At 40.2% G+C, this 20473-nt stretch overlaps 1 protein-coding gene and 1 long non-coding RNA gene across 3 annotated transcripts; one reads left to right on the forward strand and one right to left on the reverse strand.

Moving 5' to 3' along the window:
- Window positions 1-907: 907 nt before the first annotated feature.
- Window positions 908-9233, reverse strand: dnajc9 (DnaJ (Hsp40) homolog, subfamily C, member 9). Of its 2 annotated transcripts, none has more exons than XM_039769064.1 (6): window positions 9079-9233; window positions 7561-7747; window positions 4258-4398; window positions 3730-3984; window positions 2533-2610; window positions 908-1243 (listed from the first exon to the last, which is right to left on the reverse strand). In XM_039769064.1, the coding sequence occupies exons 2-6, from the start codon at window positions 7732-7734 to the stop codon at window positions 1130-1132; spliced, it is 762 nt and encodes a 253-aa protein (XP_039624998.1). In that variant the 5' UTR covers window positions 7735-7747; window positions 9079-9233; the 3' UTR covers window positions 908-1129. The 2 variants fall into 2 exon arrangements, with proteins under 2 accessions (XP_039624998.1, XP_039625007.1); XM_039769073.1 differs by lacking the exon at window positions 9079-9233 and adding an exon at window positions 8317-8546.
- Window positions 9234-10666: 1433 nt separating this feature from the next.
- LOC120539230 lies at window positions 10667-19061 on the forward strand. The gene is made up of 3 exons (XR_005635577.1): window positions 10667-10751; window positions 10995-11166; window positions 18979-19061. It is a non-coding gene; the product is annotated as an uncharacterized LOC120539230 (long non-coding RNA).
- Window positions 19062-20473: the final 1412 nt, after the last annotated feature.

Raw genomic sequence — 20473 nt, forward strand, 5'->3', positions numbered from 1 at the left:
GATTCTGTAACTCAAGTAACTGACTTGTATTGCAGTTTTTATATCACCTATTTCTAAATATTGTAAGCTAAGAGTCAAGCACTGTGCTAAAAAAATACTGTGAGCTTGGAAATTTGTACTAGCATATTTAAGTCTCATCTTTAACACCAGTAATCACATTCAAAAACTGAAAGCAGCAATCCAGTAAAAACAGCTTTAGTTTGATTCAGATGGTGAAGAAGCCTGTATTCATCATGTGTGGACAACAGGACCAGACTTTACATTAGAATCAAGTCATTTTGCATTCCTTTAGGGGCTTAATTTTATATTTTGGACATTTGATTTTTTTCAAAAATTAAATGTATAGCAAACACATTGTTTTGAACGACAGGACATCTTAAAACTCAGTCCTGGTTAAATGATTCAGTTCATTTCAAGAGATAGTCCTGCAAATTTTCTTGAAATGGATGGCAGAAAAACAAAGACATCAGCAAGATTATCAATCATAGTTCACCTACCCCTTCTTTCAGCAAACAGACAAAAATAACGATGCTTAGGAAAATGGGATACAGTTTTTCACATCATTTTTTTTTTTTCTCTCCAGCGCCACCCGAACTCATCCTAAGTGCATGAACCTCACACATATGTCACTGCAATATGGGGATTGTAACAGTCTGAAACACTGAAATGATCTGTGTACCATTATGAGATACTACTCATTTGTCAGTACTAATTCCTACTATGATATAATTAATTTAAAACATTTTTAAAACATGAAAATTGCATACAGTGGTATTTTCTTGCTTTTATGATTATGGTTTACAGTTACTTGCATTTCCTCCTTTACCAAGCTAACATGTTTTAAATCATTAGGACATACTATAAACAAGAGACAAAAAGGGAAAAAACACCAAACTAAAGCCATAGATATGTTATATAAATAGAAAGTATGGATACATCCTTTATTTTTAAAAGAAGAACTTTAGCAAAAACAAAGAGTGGAAAAATGCTTTGAACATGAACACATAAAACGTGCTCTGTTCAAAGTAGCATTTCTTTGTTAATGGCAATTCATCATTTATAATGAGACATAACGAGCAGCACAAGTAAGTGCTTCATAAATAGTGCAAAACATCAAATACTTGTAATTTCACTTATTTTTCTTTCCTTTCTTGTTACTTGCATTATTTTCTTTCTTGCAGTACTTGGCTTCCAGCTGAGATAAGAAGCTGTCCATCTCTCTTGAACGAGATTCCTGCTTTTTCTAGGGCATTAAACATAGAATTAAGAGCGAAACACAATACTTTACACCAATTACATTTTTAGTAATCATTAAAATAGTCAAAAATAATTCAAATTTTGAAATTTCCATGCAATCTTTTAAAACTTTAAATACATGAACTACAGAGCCTTTGTTTTTACACAAATTGCAACAAAAGTTAACAAAGTTAAATTGTTTTAATTTTTTTTTTTTTATAAAAGTGCTATCACTAAAACATATGTCACAGGAAAATACACAAGAGTCTGCTTTTTTCCCCCTCATGTGCTTATTTTAAAAATTGGCTTTACCGCAATTTTGAAATTGTGGGTATCTACATACTTAAAAATGTTTATTCAACATCTGTAAGTCAGAAAAATATAAAACCCAAAAACAGTACACCCCATGGCAAGAAAATGGCAGCAAAAAAATGTAGTAACAGTCGCTTCAACCATATCTATTTTCGGTATTAGAAACCCTTTAATAGAACTAGTTATTTCTATAGAATATATTCCCCTACAATTAACTAACGTGTTCCAGTATGTGTTTCCAAAAAAAAAAAAACCTAACAATGTTTACCATCAAAATGTGATTACTAGGGCAAGTTAAAATACATTACCAGATACAGTATACCAGTACTTCTTAAGGTGTGTGAAAATATTATGAAATGATCTGGAGTTAATGACACAAAGTAAAAATATCAAAGATGGACCTGTCTCTCTTCAGAATTGCTAATATAGTACTAATTATATCTTGTGTTGCTGGACTACCAGCAACTCATGGGTGATATGAATGCTCATCTAACATGGAACCTTCATTCTGAACCTAATAAAACAGACAGACACCACTCCACTAGAAAGGTTCTGTTCAGATATGCAGTGGAGAATACGGCCACATTCAAAATGAGCACTTCTTTGTTTTAACCAATCATTTTAAAATACAGCTCTTCAATTAATGGAGAATGTATCTGTCATGCTAATTTCACATTAGAACCACTGAAGAACTGACATTTAATGAGTTTTATGATGTAAACTCTTTTGCAGTCCTATGTAAATTAAATGTTTAAACACCACTTGCAACTTCAGCATTTTTGTGTGTGCTAATAATTTATACATGTTGACATAATATTTTTCTTGCAGAAAGTAATGTTGAGTATTTCTACACTCCACCATGTTAATATCTTAAAATAAATAACTGCAGCAGGAATATCTCAATTATAATTTAACAGTTCACTTTTTTGTTGAAAGATCTGGAAAGCAATACTTCAATTTAATCCAACACCTTAACTCATTTACCTTTATAAGCATGGCCAGAGAGTTTTCTTCATCCATTTCTTTTTTCATTTTTTCTGCCTCCTTTTTCTCTTTCAGAGCCTAAAAAAGCAATCATCATTAACTTTTCCATATATAGGTACACCAGAATTAAATACAATTTGATATCCAAATATCCTTTTAAAACAAATACTTTGATGGTAAAAAGGAAGAAATTTACATTGTCTTCCCCCAGACATTAAATAACCCAATTCAGATTTTTCTATATATTTCACATGTGAATCATTAATTAAAAGTTAAACCATTTTACATTAGATAACTCGTGACCATTTGTCTGTAAAACAGTTCTAAAAAAGGTGATATGTATTTATGGTATGTTGCATTATTAACGCTTTAACTGGTACTACTGAACTTAAAATCTGTTTATCATAAATTGCTACAGGCTTTGAAACAACGGCAGGTCAAAAAAATATTTAAGGAAAAAAATTACAAAGTAAACTTTAATTATTCCAACTATAAAACATAGCTAGCATTAATACATTTTCTTTTAACTTTGGTACTACCTAAAAAATAATGCACATTAGAAAACATATTTGCATACAGAAACCGATTTTAATTCTACAAGAGATTTACTAAGCAATATGCGGTTCAAGCACAAATACAGATGGATAATGGCAGCTGTCAAGGTAGAGCACACCATACATGACCAGACAGGTGCAAAGATGCATCTCACCATCACATATAATGAAACAAAACTGTATTCATTGTGGATTTGGATACTGTTTTATCACTGTAATATTACACTTTCTGCATACTACTTTAAAAGTGCTTTCAGTTGCTAATGAACTACTGTCATCCTCAAGAGCATTTAAAAATTTCAATCTAGATATTCAGCATAATACCAAAGTAGTAAAAATCCAGATCATAAATAAGATAACCAGTAGGATGTGTGTTGAGATTTACTATAAGTAACCAGAAGCTTTTAATAAAATATTCAATTTACTTAGCATAATTTGAAGTGAAAGTGCTGTGCTCAAAATTTCTTTGTAGGTAGAGTCAGAGTTACTAATATTTAGTATATTGGTTATTATTTAGTTGAACTTCCATGCCATTTAAAACAAAATGCAAATACGCATACACACCTCGCTACAGCAATCACAATGAAAATGTTTTTAGTGACACTGATTGTAATATAAAAGACAAACAGCGTAAAATGTACACCTTTCTTTTTCTTGCTTCTTTCTTCTTTACACTCTCATTAGTGAAAGCTTTAAAGGTTGGGAGCTCTCCAGAGTCTATTCCAGCTTGAATAATATCCCTGATTCGTGGCTCATCCTCATAAGTGGTACACAAAACAGAGTTCATGATGTGATCCAGATCTCCTTCATATCTTATATAGATTGCCTTTATATCAGCTTCTTCCTCTTCGGAACCTTTGTAGTTTTTTTCAAAAGATAAGATATCTTTTGTAGTAATCTAAATGTAAAATAATACTTTAAATTAATTCTACCTTCAATTGATCAAGTATTTCCCCATAAAGACAATACAGTTATGCAAACTAGTTACTGACATATGTTAATGACCAAAAGACATGCTATAAACACATCTCCCAATATTATTTATATAAGCATTACAGACTGACATAATTGGGAAGACACTGTGGGTAACTGATTAAACCAAAAATTATTAAAACAACCGATATATTTGGAAAAAAAAAATTATAAATATAATTCACTTCATGGAATTTACCTTGGGAAACAACAATCTCCAGTAGTCTTCCCAATTTCGATCCTGGCACAGAGTATCCGATTCCTCATCCACAATGCCTTGCTCATCATATATAGCCCTCTGATCCTTGTCACTCAGTACAGCATAAATCTTTCCCAAAGCCTGGCAAAGCGCAAAGAAAACACTGATCAAATAACCATGAACAAAGATTGGTAATCTCACTTTACCAAAATCCTTACAACATAGGTGTGTCTGGTCACATGGTACATTATTTTAACAAATTACAGTAATAAACAACACATATTCAAGAAATCTGATTATTTTTTACGATGAAAAACAAACATTACTCACATAAACCTTGTGCTTTCCATGAAACGTTGCATAGCTTTATTGTTCTAATAAAAAAGACTTAATAAGTAGTGTACTTATAAAAAAATCTACCATACAAGTAATTAAAAGAATGAACACTTTCAACTACATGTAATTTTGTTTTTGGATATCTGTTTGTCTGAGTGGGATGGATTACATGTATGAGTAATGGGTAACATATTTGCAAGATGAATGGCTTTTTCTTCAGTAGATGAACTGGTATTTTCCATTCATGTTGTATTTCCTTTATTGTAGAAGCTGAGCAGCAACAAATAAATGTGTTCGGAAAGTGAAAAGTTATACTTATACCCAAATATAATGCTCATACTCATTTTCTTGAGCGTTGAGAGCACCTTGTTTAATGTGAAATTTCAATCTAGTGAATACCAGGATTGGAGCAAAACCTCTTGCAATATTTAAGTTACCTTAAAGTAAAATGATCTATTTAAATTACAATACTCGTTGTCCCTACTCACTTTAGAAAGTAACCAAAACTTCTATTTATTTTGCTTGCATAACTTAATTGGACATAAATCCCCCTAATGTTTATTTTAATTGTCTATAACTTTGGCAAGTTATTGGCAAGACACCCGAGTCAGTGCTGCAATATCTACAATATATTTTATATTTCAAATCTGGCTACCTTCTCCAAGCACCTTTCAAGTACTTAGTGTTTCCTTTGTGAAGGACAGCCGGGTCCCATGCCCGGTAGGGACGCCTCTGCTGCTTATGTTCCGGGGGAGCCGCCATGGGAAGTCCAATACCTCCCCCGGGACGCTTGGTGGCAGTCTCCCTGGCCGTCGGTGACTCCCCAACCACCCGCAGGGCTCCATGGGAGATGGAGTCCTCCACAGCTTGGTTGGGGCCCGGCGTGGTCGCTAGGGGGAGCTGCCTGCTTCCCACAGCCCGGCTGGACGAGCTTTCAGCCCCACCCGGAGGTGCAATCGACCAGGTGGTTACTCACCTGGAATGCTTCCGGTGGGCTATAAAAGGGCCCAGCCACCACCACTCGGGCGAGCCAGAGTTGGGAGGAAGAAGGAGACGAAGCTTGCCTGGGAGGAGTGGTGGAGAATTGTGAGTTTGTGCTTTGGGACTGTGTTTGGGACTGTGGGACACGGGGAAGGCGTGTGCCCACGGCTGAAGAAAATAAAACCTGTGTGTTTTTGTACACGTTGCCTCTGCGTGGTCTGTGCCGGGTCGGGCGCTATATAGCGCCTTTCACATCTGGCGGAGTCGGCAGGATTCCGGCCGTCCATTTGGACCGACCTGCATAAAATTGTGTGTAACGGCCCGGCACAACACCTGGGGCACGTGTAGCTCAGCGCAGGAGTGCACACCGCACCGCAGTGCCGAGCGCGCTCCCGAGGCAGAGAGCGTGCTCTATTGTGAGTACAGCGCTGAGAGCGCCTTTGACTGCAGCAGGGCACGCTCCCGACGAGCGCGCCACCGAGGCCGCGCGAGGCACGCGCCTGCACGACTTGCCGGCGGACACGCGCAGCACAGCGCTGAGAGAACGCGCTCGCAGCTGCAAGCAAGCCAGCCAGCGCAGCACAGCATAGCATAGCACAGCACAGCGCAACTGAGGCCGCAAAAAACCACCTACAGGCACCGCGCCATGGGGAAAAAGAAAGCCGGGCGGACACAGAAGCCAGCCTCCAGACGCCGGCATGCCGGCCCGCTCCACGGGTCACAACCGGAGGTAGGTGACGGGCTCAAGAGGGAAGGGCCACGGGAAGGGTTTTCGCGCTTGCGCCAGCCTACCTCCTGGACCCCGAGGGACGAACCACCTGTTGGTGGGCAGATGGCCTCTGTTCGTGGCGTGACGGGCGCAGAGAGCGACGGGGAGAGCGAGGCTGGGCTGTGTCTTCCCTTCGGGCCGGCCAGTCAGCCGGAGGAGGAGAACCCGGAGGAGTTTCCCGATGCGGTGACTCAGCTAGAGGAGCCGGAGCTTCTCTCCGAAACAGGTAAACGGGTTGGGGAGAGTGTCAGCCGCCCGCCGAGGACAGTTCGCAGGCGGGGGTGACGGACCTTCTCCCCGAGCCTCTCGGACTCCCAAACGGACCTGCGGAGGGTCCGCAGGGTCTTGTTGGCTCGCGGTCGGTGGGAGGAAACAAGGGGACTACGCCAGATGTGAAAGGCGCTATATAGCGCCCGACCCGGCACAGACCACGCAGAGGCAACGTGTACAAAAACACACAGGTTTTATTTTCTTCAGCCGTGGGCACACGCCTTCCCCGTGTCCCACAGGCCCAACACAGTCCCAAACACAGTCCCAAAGCACAAACTCACAATTCTCCACCACTCCTCCCAGGCAAGCTTCGTCTCCTTCTTCCTCCCAACTCTGGCTCGCCGAGTGGTGGTGGCTGGGCCCTTTATAGTCCACCCGAAGCATTCCAGGTGAGTAACCACCTGGTCCCGATTGCACCTCCGGGTGGGGCTGAAAGCTCGTCCAGCCGGGCTGTGGGAAGCAGGCAGCTCCCCCTAGCGACCACGCCGGGCCCCAACCAAGCTGTGGAGGACTCCATCTCCCATGGAGCCCTGCGGGTGGTTGGGGAGTCACCGACGGCCAGGGAGACTGCCACCAAGCGCCCCGGGGGAGGTATTGGACTTCCCATGGCGGCTCCCCCGGAACATAAGCAGCAGAGGCGTCCCTACCGGGCATGGGACCCGGCTGTCCTTCACACCTTTTAAAGTTATCACATGCAAAATGTATAGGGACTGGAACAAGAATAATGAATGCATTAGATTTTATAACTGTTCTGCCATGGGAATGACTGTGCAATGTAAAAAGTGCATTTACCATAAAGCAAAACATTACAAGTTAAAACATGCCATCAACAGTTCCGTAAGGACTAAATTAATTCTTCATGCAGGCAAATGTCGTAAAATCAAATGAACTGTTCTAGGGAATGGATTATTCTTCTACTCAAACTTAGCCATTAGATCATTTCTCACCTGAAATTTCACTGTGGCTTGCTCATCGTTGAGTGCTCTGTCCGGGTGTACTCTGAGAGATACTTTATAATATGCCTTGCGGATCTCAGCATCACTTGCTTGTTTGTTAACCCCGAGTACTTCATATAGGTCACTGGTGCCAAAAAGGTCTTTGCAACTCTCCAGAAAACCCATTTTTGTGCGTTGCCTAAAGAAAACACACCTTTAATGAAGGCTAATCCAAAAATTAATTAAAGGTATTACGGTGAATATGTTTACACTGCTTTTGAAAAAATTACAAAGTTAAAAAATACCAACCAAGAAAGCGAGTAAGATTATTTGCCAAGGATCCTTTAATCAAAAAGTAATGCATGGTGTGTTTGGAAAACTAAACTTTAGAAGTTGGAATATTGCCTATTTTTCAAATGTTGCACTTGTTTTTAAAATGTGAATGCCAATAATCACAAATTTCACATCAGATGAGGTGCACTACCAGACTTCAAGAAATCTTAACTTTACTTTCTGCAGTATACTGATAACGCTGCTGAGACTGCCTTTGCTGAATTGATACTTTGGAAGGTAACAGGGTCATTTTACCAAACACGAAAAATATAAAGCTAGCAACCTGACAAACATAGCAGGACTCTAAAGGTAAACCTAATACTCCTTACCAACTCTGCCGCTTCTGTGTATGTCCTAAAAAACTTTAACCAAATAGTTCCTGTTTCCATATTGATAATACAATATATTTTCTTCTTTATTGTTTGCCCTGTTTACCTGCTGCACTGATTGAATTGGTGATGAGCTTTTATCGACTCTTGCTTTCTGTCTACTCTGTTTCTTTCTTGGTTTATAATTCTCTGTTAAGAAAAGCCTTGTATTATCCTTGTAATCCACTTTGTTTACGATCTTCTTGATTTAAACTATTTCCTTACATGCATGCAATTATTACAGGCATGTTGTGTGAAAAGAACTGAAATAGGCTTGACTGAGAGACACCGGCACCAGTGGCTCATTGGCTGTTCACTCAGCCACCCCAATTTAAGAAAATTGTGTTACCGGAGCCCACTCTGTTAAAGCAATGAGAAGGGTACATTAACCCATTCACATTCTATTACCACTTACCTTACTTTAGCGCTGTGGTTCAGCACCTGGAGAAGTAAAAGCCTCAAACCTTAATTCCACTGTCAAACTGAACAAAGCCGAGACAAAAATATCAGAGCCATAATATATATTTATTCAAACGGCAGGCATAAAAACTTTAAAAATTGCGTAACTATTCTTCCAATGATATTGTTTGAACCCTTAGAACTAGCAAGTGGATACTTTTAGATATTCACGCTGCCATCCGTTTTCACACCCGATTAATCTCACTTTAAAAACAGGGTGTTATTTTCTACATGACACAAAACGCTTTATAATAAAATCCGATTATGGAATTATTAAAGGAAAAAAAAAGTGCGTCAACGCAGCAGAAGCTTATCTTTTTCACGTCAACGAAAGCGCAAAGACAAAATCAAACCAGCACAAGAAACATACCCGTTCAGCTGCACAAAGCTTTATTCGGTGACACCCGTTATTATCGGAGGCCCTTCTTCAAAATAAATACACTATTGCGCTGTGCTTTCTTCTTCCTTCTAGTATTTGGCGCGAGACGCGGTGAAAGTGGTGACGTCATCGCGCTCGCACGTCTACGTCCGGTTTAGTTTGCGCGTGCGCGTACTTGTGCTCGTGCGCGCTCGAGTTTAGATCATGCATTTAAAACGTCTTGCAGCAAGTTGTTCCTGCGGTTTTCCGTGGTTATCTGATTTACAGGCATAAATATACAGGAATAATTAATCCCATGATGATTACTAGATTATGATGCATATGATGTCGCAGACAAAAATCAGATAATTTAAGCACATCGTCAGAAACATTATATATCCATCAATCCATTCTGTGAGCTAGCAAATCCATAACACGAAATTAAGGCAGATTTGTTTTTCACTGTAATTGCTTCATTTTAAATGGTTTTCTTTAGACACTGTTCCAATAATAAGCATCTGTGGCACTTAAGCTAAAATGTCTTTGAACATGAATGTACAGTATGCTTAAAGCTATCTGTGTTTAAAACGTTGTTCGAACCCTTTAACAATGTGCAGGAATTGAACAGGTGCTAACGATTGTATGGCTACCAAAGTCCACTGCCAGACTTCTGTACTGGCAGCCCGAGCCCCCATGGACTACAGGTGCTCCAAATGTGCTCAGCTTATCTTAAACAAAACATACTTATTCTTTGTTTTTGAAAGAAGCTCGGAACAGTCAGGATATTATTCACAAAGTAAATTGCACAATATATTTTGCTTATACTGTGGTGGGCTGGTGCCCTTCCTGGAGTTTGTTTCCTGCCTTGTGCCATGTGTTGGCTGAGATTGGCTCCAGCAGACCCCCTTGCCCCTGTAGTTAGGATATAGCGGGTTGGATGATGGATGGATGGATTTTGCTTATAATGTCAGATTCCGTTTCCATTTCTTTTTCTGCTAGCCATAATCCATTGCATATTCTTATACTGCTTTTCTACAGTGTCTATCCAGCTGTAGGCAACTCCTAAACTTTGACATTATATAATATTTTTTTACCATGGGTCCCTCAAACACTTGGGGGCAACCTATATTTAAAGCCTAGGTGATCCTCTCCCCCTCCCCCCCTTAGCCCACCACTGGTTACCTCATATCTCGCATCTTCAGGAGATTGGGTTTAAAATGTCGATATCTCACTGTTTCTGTAGAGGTTGCATGTTGTCCCTATGTTCATTTCCTCACTCATTTCAAAGATGCGCATATTAGGTTAATGGCAACTCTAAAGTGGTCCTGTAAGTGTGCAAGATTATTTGTGTGAGTGTGCACTGCTTTGCAATGACATTCCATTCTTCCTTGTCTACCACACAGATGGAGAAAAGCTCACACTACATCCCCACCCTAACAATTTGTGTGTTTTTCTTATATATTAGTACTGTAATTTCATTTTTGACTGACTAAAAGAGCATGTTTAAAACAAATAGGTGATAATCCATTTATCTGGCTTTTGTAATCTAATAGCAAATTGATTTCAACTTCTCATTCAACACTTGTGTGAGCAATGACATGAGATCCTCACTTTAGGAGCAAGACCTGGTTGAGATGAATAGACTTTCTGTGTGGACTTTTATGCAGCTGGCAGAGCAGCCCTTGGTAAACTTTTTATTGCTAATTTCATGTTTTTGTTATCTTTAATGAATTCCATTGTTATTTTAACTTTGCTTTTGCACATCGTACTTCTGAGCTACTGTAGAGAGACTAGACAATGAGTGATCCAAAAATCAGACTCCCATCATAGTTTAAACTCTGAGAACCCTAACCCAAGAACAAGGATGTCACGGTGCACTGCCAAAGCTTTGGGGGTTGTTTCACTCTTGAATGTTTCATTTTCTACAGACCCAGCTGTAAGATGCCACTTGGAGCAAAGGTGTTAGTCAAATGCAATGCCAGGTGGACCACAGGCTCAGACAGACACAGACATGACAGGCCTAGCGTTGTTCTCTTGGGACATGGAACTTTACCCCTGCATAGAAGAAGCCTTTGCTTACACCAAAGCTGAAAAACATTGGTAAGTGTTTTTCATGTCAAGTCCTATTAAAATGAGCATAGCAGTGCACCCATCTCTCTTATCTGTGTCTTCTTCTTTTTGATTTTTACTTTCACGTATACATAGCATAGGAATCATGAAAAAAAACTGACCTTGAGATTTTGATGAATCTTGACGTTTTCAACCTTCCTGAGTCAGAAAATGCCATTTTTGAAGTTTTGTGTGTCTGTGTTGTAAGATATGGCCGGCCATGTACCCCGGCCAATACCCCCAAGCCGCCAGGTGGAGCCCTCCTTGCAGCATGGAGGTCCCCAGAAGACCAGCAGGACATCATGGACAATGGAGTTTTTATGCACCTCCCTGCTGGATGCCATGGGGGCCACGAGAGGGAGCTGCAGGGAGGACCGAAGAGTTCTTCGTGCCCTATGACCCGGAAGTTCGTCATAGGAAGAGCGACGGGCTTCCGGGGTGAGAAAAAGCATTGTTTACCCTGACCCAGAAGGAATAAGGACTTGTGGACTGTTGGATTGGGAACACTTCCGGGTCGGGGGATATAAAAGGACTGTGGGAGCTCCCAGACAGACGAGCTGAGTTGGGAGGCAGGGTGGCTAAGCGTCTGGGAGATTGGAGGATTTGGTTTATTGGTTATTGTTTATTGAGTATTTGGGAGTGGAGGGTGCTTTGTGCACTTTATTATTATAATAAATATCATTATTGGACTTTTACCTGGTGTCTGACGTGGTGTCTGAGGGTGCAAGGGTGCGAGCAAGCACTGAAACTGTCACAGTGTATAAACACGATAACTAGGTCAATGAGATTTTGTACCCCTGCTTTATATCAATCCTATCAACCTTTGGGCCACTTCCAGTGGAAATGAAAGTGGTACTTTAACTGAATACTTTCACAAAATTTCTTGGTTATAATTAACAGATAGATGATTTAAATCATGTATAGATATTTATAATGATAAAAAGAAAACAAATATGAAGTTTGAGAAAAATTATTCCACCCGAAGTAGTATTTTATTTAAACAACCATCCAAATTTTTTGTATCATGGAAATATAAATGTGTACACGATATTAAAAACTGTATTCAACATAATGCATATTCTTTCAATGACTATTATTAATTTATTTTAATTAATACATCATCAGTTTAACAATAAGGTGTAAACATTGAACATGCCATGTAAATATAAAGATGTAATGGGAACAATTAGCTGCTATGTCCCCATTGTTTTCCTGGTAATACATTTAATTTTATAATATTTTTTTATTTCCTCCATCATTGTCATAGTTAAATGTAGCTAAATGCAGTTTTACCTATAGCAATTTATTGCAACAAATATTATATAATACTAGCTGTGCAAGTCCGTGCTGTAAAAAGCCCGGGGTCATAGAAACTATTGAAATCATCAGAAAAAAATGTAAATGTAGAGACGTCAGGTAATTGAAAGGAACAACTCTGGGCGTCTCTCTCCTAGGAGGGTTTATTTTACCGACATGCTAGCATTGCTTGTGCATTAGCAGTGGGAGAAAAAGTAAAAGGGATACCGTTTTGCCGATGTTAGCAGTTAAGTGACTTTGTCTTTCTTCTGAGGTTTCATTTTGCTGACGTGCTGGCCCCGCTTGTGTTATTAGCGGCTAAGCGAGTTTTATGTTTCCTCAGAGGCGGAGGCCTTACCCCGACTCCACCTCTCACTTCTGGGCCAGACAGACACACACACTTCCAAACGTAGACATTTATATATAAGACTAACACTTTTTCTATGTTTTTACTTTGCACGTAATTTAGGTAATGCATATGTAACCATGAAAAAATTCCACCACTGTTTTTGACCTCCATAAGTGCGAAAATATAACTTCAATACAAAATTTGATTATAAATAGAGATAAATGATTGTGTATCGATTGTAGTGTGTGGCTAGGGCCCTTGCCCAGCCGGGACGCCTTCAGGCTGGGAGGACCAGGGGAGCAAGCGTGGTCAGAGCGTTACATCCCCCAGGACACTAGATGTCAACACTCCTGGGTTGTAGTGGTGCCTCTGACTCCCGCAAGGCTTCATGGGAGTTGGAGTGTGGTATAGCCCTGGTGGGATCTGCAGTCTCCGCCAGGGGGTGCAGTAGCAGGAGTTGCTGAGCCCTTATAAGAAGTTCTTCCTCCACACCCAGAAGTGCTGCCAGAAACGAATAATCAAGAATCTGGAGCACTTCCAGGTGCCTTATAAAAGGAGCCAGCAGCCATAGACATATATAGATAGACACCTCATTCACTGTGTTGCCCAGTCGACACGATATGGCAGCACATCCGCCATATTGCGAGTGGCAAAAGTGCCATTTAAACTAGTACAGGTAGACGTGGAAACCGGGTTTTCTGATGAAAAAACTATAACGCTTAAAACAGTATTGTTTACATAAAACAGATTTTGGCGAGTCGTTTAAATGTAATTATTTATATCCATTTAAACACTAACAATGACAATTATTAAAGAATAATAATAATAATTATTATTATTAAATAATTCCTCCCATATAAGTAACATTTCTCATACTGCCTTCTTCCACCATCCTGATCATACGCAACACAGTACTGAAGTATTAGTTAATGCCCGAGTCACCTCACATATAGATTATTGTAATGCTATTCTATCTGGCATCCCACTAAAAACGTATCCATCGCTTACAACCTCTTCAAAATTCTGCTGTCAGGATAATTACCTGTTCTAAATCCACTGAACACATTACACCTATTTTCTTTCTACTTTACTGGCTCCCTGTTCACTACTGAATACAATACAAAATACCGCTCTTAACATTTAAAGCTCTCCACAGTCTTGCTTCCCCCTACCTCACTGATCTCCTACAGACTTGCACTCCCTCTCGCTCACTCAGATCCTGTAATCAGTCTGGCAATATGGTGCAGCCTTAGTTTGTGGAAGACAGACACAACTAAAGACATGAGCATGAAATGATGGCTGTCAGTTTCAAACTGTGTTTCCTCATTGTGCTCCTTGGGAAAAAACACATCATCTGAACCAATCTCAGCCCGAACAAACTGATTGATCAAAGATACACTGACAGCTTGCCCTAATGTTGACTGTTGGATAACACGCTCAGCTACTTTGACCACCTTGACTGTACCCACAGAAGGTGTAATCAAACCTCCTTTGTTTTTTAATGTGAGCAAGTGGTAGCTTTGATCATATGATACCGGTACAACATCTGTTACCAAACTAGCAGGGCACACATCACAGGACAGCTTTCTCAAAATCTCATCTAAGGGCTACCTCCCACTGCTTCCTGAGGTGGATTTCTTTGGGAAACCTTCAAAGTTTGAGAAATGTTAACAGCTAACAACAATCTACATAGTTAGTGACTAAATATGTTTAGCCAAAACATTGTTTGGAGGCTCACTTGAGCACATAAATGCATAGCTTTGCTAGCTTAGCCTGGCGTAGCTAAAGTTAGATTATAAAACGGGATTTTCTAATGGCCAAATATAACCAAAACAATTGCTCAGCCTTACCTATGAAATGTAATCTCCTGGGATCTGGTTTAGAGGGTACAGCGGTTTGTATAATCCCAAGCAGCACGTGCGTGAGGCACCTTTACCCATTATTTCACTCCATAGCAGTGCCTCTCACAATATGGCAGCAACATTGACGTACGATGCTGCTGGTCATGCGGTGTCTAGTAATTCTATGTCTATGCCAGCAACCACTACTTGAGGAGCCAGAGTCAGGAGGAGGAGTGACAAAGCTTGACCCGAGGAGTAAAGGAAGGGATTAATTTTTTGTGCATTGTGCTGTGCTTTGGACTGTGTTATACTTGTGGGGAATGGGGAAGGCGTTTCCTACAAGGGAAAAGAAAAAATAAACCTGGTGTGCCTTGAACTTGTGTCCCATGCTTGTCTGTGTCGTGTTCAGCTGGCGGCGCCAGCCTGGTGGGCCACAGTTATTATTAACTAATTATGATGAGAAACAAAGACATATGATATTTGAGAAATATTGTGCCACTTGAAGTGGTTCTAATGACATTTTCTCATTATATGAAAAAGTTGATGGGAGCACACTCCCGATTTTTAAGGAAAGGATGTCAAGGTGTGTCTAATGCCCTGAGAATTTCCAGCCTAGGTAGCTGGGGATTGCATTTTTGGAAATGGCAGATGATGTTGTCCTTTTAGCCTCATTTGGTTGTGATCGCTAACTAACATTAGAGTAGTCTGTGTCCACCAGATATTGGTTGGTTATTCCTTTAGAGTATAAAGCTTATCCTCTGGATTGAGAGGAATAAAATGAGGTGATTTAAGCCATTACTGAGGATGTCTCAGGGTGTCTTCAGCACAAGATGTACTAACACTGCCTTGTGGGAGACGTCCTAAGTTATACTGATGTGATGGACGGCCAGGGATCCTTCCCAGCCGGGACGCCCTTTTGAGGAGAGGCCTGGGGGAGTGGATATATCACCAGCAGAACCTCCCCCGGGACACGAGGGGGCAGCCCCCATGGGGCACATTAGGGCCACGCAACAGGAGCTTTGATGCTCCACCTTGCATGGGCACTTGGCCACCACCAGGGGGCGCCTGGACAGTTCCGGAGCCGTGGTCTACAGCACTTCCGCCACACCCAGAAGTGCTACCAGTAGAGGAGTCGGATTCCCTTTCAGCACTTCTGCCGCACCTGGAAGTGCTGCCGGAACAGGATCTTGGAGCACTTCTGGGTGTGGTATAAAAGAGGCCATCTCACTCCAGCAAAGAAGCCAGAGTTGGGTGGAGGAGGACGAGGATGCAAGTGAGGAGTGGAAGTGGCAGAAGAAAGGATTGAGTGGAGTTGAGTATTGGAGCACGGTATTGTGTGCATGACATTGAAAATAAATTAAAAAATAAAAGTGTGTGTTCTGGACATTCTGGGTCTGTGTGTCTGTCTGTAGCCAGGCTATCTTCTATACTGGATAGATTATTATATCACCTGTCATTGGAATTCCAGGAGAGACACATTTTAAATAAATCACAGTGCAAAAGGTCAAGGATAATATTATAGTAAATATTACACCATGTTTTACAGAATATTACAGTAAATCCTTCATTTCATATAGCAATTAATAAAAGAATATTCCAGAGCTCGTTGGCTTTATATAGTGACTTTCAGAGAAATCACTCAAAAGGCAATAAAAAAAATCTATATTATTACATAACATGATCGGCACGGTAGCGCAGTGGGTAGCGCTGCTGCCTCGCAGTTAGGAGACCTGGGTTCACTTCCTGGGTCCTCCCTGTGTAGAGTTTGCATGTTCTCCCCGTGTCTGTGTGGGTTTCCTCCGGGTACTCCGGGTTTCCTCCCACAGTCCAAAGACATGCAGGTTAGGTGCATTGGCGATTCTAAATTGTGTGGGTGTGTGCTTGGTGTGTGGGTGTGTGTTTGTGCCCTGCGGTGGGCTGGTGCCCTGCCTGGGGTTTGTTTCCTGCCTTGCGCCCTGTGTTGGCTGGGATTGGCTCCAGCAGACCCCCGTGACCCTGTAGTTTGGATATAGCGGATTGGATAATGGATGGATGGATTACATAACATCACATATAATTCTCAAGCCAGTTTAACGCACTTCTTGGTAGTAGAGTGTTGTAGTTTATGCCAGCAGCATTAAGTCAAAAACAGGAACATGTCTGGCATAGGTGCCAGTCCACAGCAGGGTTCACACAAACACACCGATACTTTCAGGAGACCAACTAAAAATCCCAAATTAATGAAACAACCACAAATGTTTGAGGAAAACCAAAATAATGTGAAAACAACACAAAAAAATGTTTAAACTCAATTAAGTTAACAACTGGTCATAGCTTAATCCCAGGTTAACTAATATGCCACTATGCCCCCCGTCAATGCTATTGCAACAGCACTGGACAAAGTATGAGCTTGGCATTACATCACCAATGGCAGGGGCACCTATAAAAAGGGCAGTTCTGCAAAGAGCGCACTTTCCTATCTTTATGTGGCTTAAATCTAGCTGTCCTTTTTATGCTGAAAGAGCATAAAATGAGCATGAATCCATTGGGTCAGCATTACATTATTATCAGTTTTACACAGTGAGCAAAATCAAAAAAAAATGTGAAAACAATCATTAATAATATGCTAGTCAATGATGCAGTCATGTTACAAAGCACAATTCATAATACCTGCTGTACAAAACAAAGTGCTGTAGAAAGCAATCAGGGAAAAATATTAAAATTAAGATATAGTGTCACAGAACACACTATTAAAAGGCTCTGGAGGAAGAAACATTACTTTCAGCACTTATTATTACAAAGCACCTTTCATAGGTAATATTATAAATCATCATCAAGTCCTTCCATGAGAACCCTAAATACAAAGAGGACTGTTTCATTTATGTTAGGTAGAATGCCCAGAGGGGACTGGGCGGTCTCATGGTCTGGAATCCCTACAGATTTTATTTTTTTTCTCCAGCCGTCTGGAGTTTTTTTTGTTTGTTTTTTCTGTCCACCCTGGCCATCGGACCTTACTTATTCTATGTTAATTAATGTTGACTTATGTTTATTTTTTACTGTGTCTTCTATTTTTCTATTCTCCATTTTGTAAAGCACTTTGAGCTACATTTTTTTGTATGAAAATGTGCTATATAAATAAATGTTGTTGTTGTGGTATAAAAGGGCACTATGGAAAGTATTACTATACAACATTCAAACATTATTTCATTCAGGCAGTCAGTTTGAATCATAATATTCCCAATGTCACTTTATCGATGGATCGATTTCAGCAACACTGAATACAAGGTAGGACACAGCCCTGGATAGAGTGGCAGTCCATGACATGCTTCACTCACACACATCCACAGGGTGAATCTGGAGTTGCTAATCATCCTCTCTAGCGTAACTTTGGGAATGTGGCAGGAAAGGCAGAATACCCAGAGGGAAATCCACATGGGCACTGGGAGAACATGCAAACTCTACATGGACAACACAGCATTCAAACCCATTATGCGGCTACACATTCTTCACTACACCATTTATCAGTTAGTCTGCATGTAATACCTTTAAAGGGAGCGTTATTAAAAAGAAGAATCTTAAAAATTATAGCTCATGTGACACCTGCCGAATGAGCAGTTTGCTAGGCAATTTACCAAGTACTCAGGAATTCATCATTAATCCTTTTCTTTATCAAGTTCAAACTTATAAGCAGGTTGTTGAAAACTGCAGCAACTGATCTTTCCAGCAGGCTGAGTCTTTAGATGTTGTTTCTGGAGAATAAAGTCTGCTTTCTCCTCGGCTGATTCCAAGTCTTTTGAGTTACAGAGTTAACAGTTTCTGGCAGCCACAATTTACCCTGATTGAGTGTACCAGACACCAATAACTTTATGTACTTTTTTCACTGCGAAACTTAGTGTGAATATACAGTGTCCATTTATTATTATTTAGCTCTTAGACTTTCTCTTTGCCAGCTTCCCTCCTCAACAAAGGATATAACAAATGTTTCATTTTGCAGAAGCCAAACGAATAATATTAAAATCTGTAGCCTCACAATCTTTTCTGATCATGTAGTTTTGTTTATTTTACAGTTTTGATTTGTCAGTGAAAAAATAATTTTTTAGTTTAGTTTATATACTGAGATTCTATTTTAAGTTTTTGTACGTTTTATTTTGTTTGTTTTTTTTTTAAACTGTACCCTGTTTAGACATAACACCTCAACTGAACAGAATTTTCCTATTGTTTATTTTTGTATTTTTTCATGCACTTGGGAGACAGGCTCATATAGTGTAATTTCTCAGCCAGACCACGTGTTGGCACAGTCATCTAATCCTCTCTCCTTTTATTCCTCTGCGGACCAAGTGAAGACTATACCTCCTAGTAGCACCACCTCCGACCCACCCACTGATGACATCACTACCAGCACCCTCTGATGCCATCCTATCTGGTATCCAGAACCCACCTTCTACAGACGTCACTTCCTTTCCCGTCCTCCCTGATTATACCTGTTCCTGTTCCTGCAGTGCATATATAGGGCAGACCTTCATTGTTAGCTCAGTTCTATTTTGAACTCCGCATTGTAAAGATGTGTTTTCTTTATTTTGCTGATTTTTTTAGTATAGCTGTCCACCAAATGTTTGTGCCTCCATTCTGTTCCTTATTACACTTGCTGTATATCTTCATTAATTAAATATGTTCAAGCCTTTTGAGTAATATTCTTGAAATTCAAAAGTTAATTTTTTTGAACGTTGCTGACTTATCTGTTGGCCTCGTAAATTAAACGGGGTGCCTGGGCTGGCACCTCAACTCTTTTAGGGAACTCTGCAAGTCACTCTGTTCCACAAGGTGTTATATATGAGGTAGGTGCTGTGCAGGGGTCTAAATTTGAACTTCAGGTTTTCAACAGATTTTACACATGCTCCCTGAACATGATTTGAACACTAGGTTTCATGACGCAATGAACGTGATAATGCCAAAACAAATCACTCGGTCTAAATGAAAGTTTTTCCCAGTTAATAGCTTTGTAAAATTTTAAAAGCCAATGGATTTTGAACGGAAATCATTATGGTCTAGGAGATCTTGCTTTACATGGATAATGAGTTTGCATTTTTATGCGCACATTTATACCTTAATTGCAGCACAGTCAGGGAAAGAAGTTATGAAGTTTTTCAATAAGATAAGATACTTTCATTTTAATCTTCATGATAAAATATTAGCCTGCTCTATTTTACTGGTAAAATCACAATTTAGAGATTATGCTGGTAGAGTCATAAGGTAATCACATCAGATCAGGTTTTGTGTCTTCTGCTGCCAGTCTAAAGGAATTATTTCCAGACATATTCCGTTTTTTTGTGTTGTTTTTACTAAATTAAAATAAATAAAAGCTTGCTAGTTGCAGAGATGTTGTGCCCACTCTTTTGTCCTTATGGTCCTTTATTTGGTGGCCACCTATTATCTATTTAATGTGTGTCTAGCATCTGTTCTAGCCTATTCTCTTCAATCTTACCATTTATTGTATGCTAATTGTGGTATGGAAATATCTTTGACTTTGTGCTTTGCATTGTTACATGTGGTGATACAGGGTGAGGCAGGAATGACGGACATCTTTGAAATGGCTCGAACTCACCACTAGGTGGAGTGACAGATGTGCGGTAGGTAGGTGGTGTTAGGTTCGCGAAGTCTTAGCATTTTCTTATTTTCTTTTTAGTTGAAGCCATTGAGCCGTGGACGATAGGACACCGCGTTTTTGTGTACGACTGCTTTGTCAAGGGCAACCAATCTATTACCGCAGTTCAGCGTGAGTTTCATTGCCATTTCAATATCCACAGAAATAAAGCTGTTCCCGCTCGTAATACTA

This window comes from Polypterus senegalus, chromosome 1, assembly GCF_016835505.1.
Source record: "Polypterus senegalus isolate Bchr_013 chromosome 1, ASM1683550v1, whole genome shotgun sequence".
In the NCBI taxonomy this organism is placed as follows: domain Eukaryota; kingdom Metazoa; phylum Chordata; class Cladistia; order Polypteriformes; family Polypteridae; genus Polypterus; species Polypterus senegalus.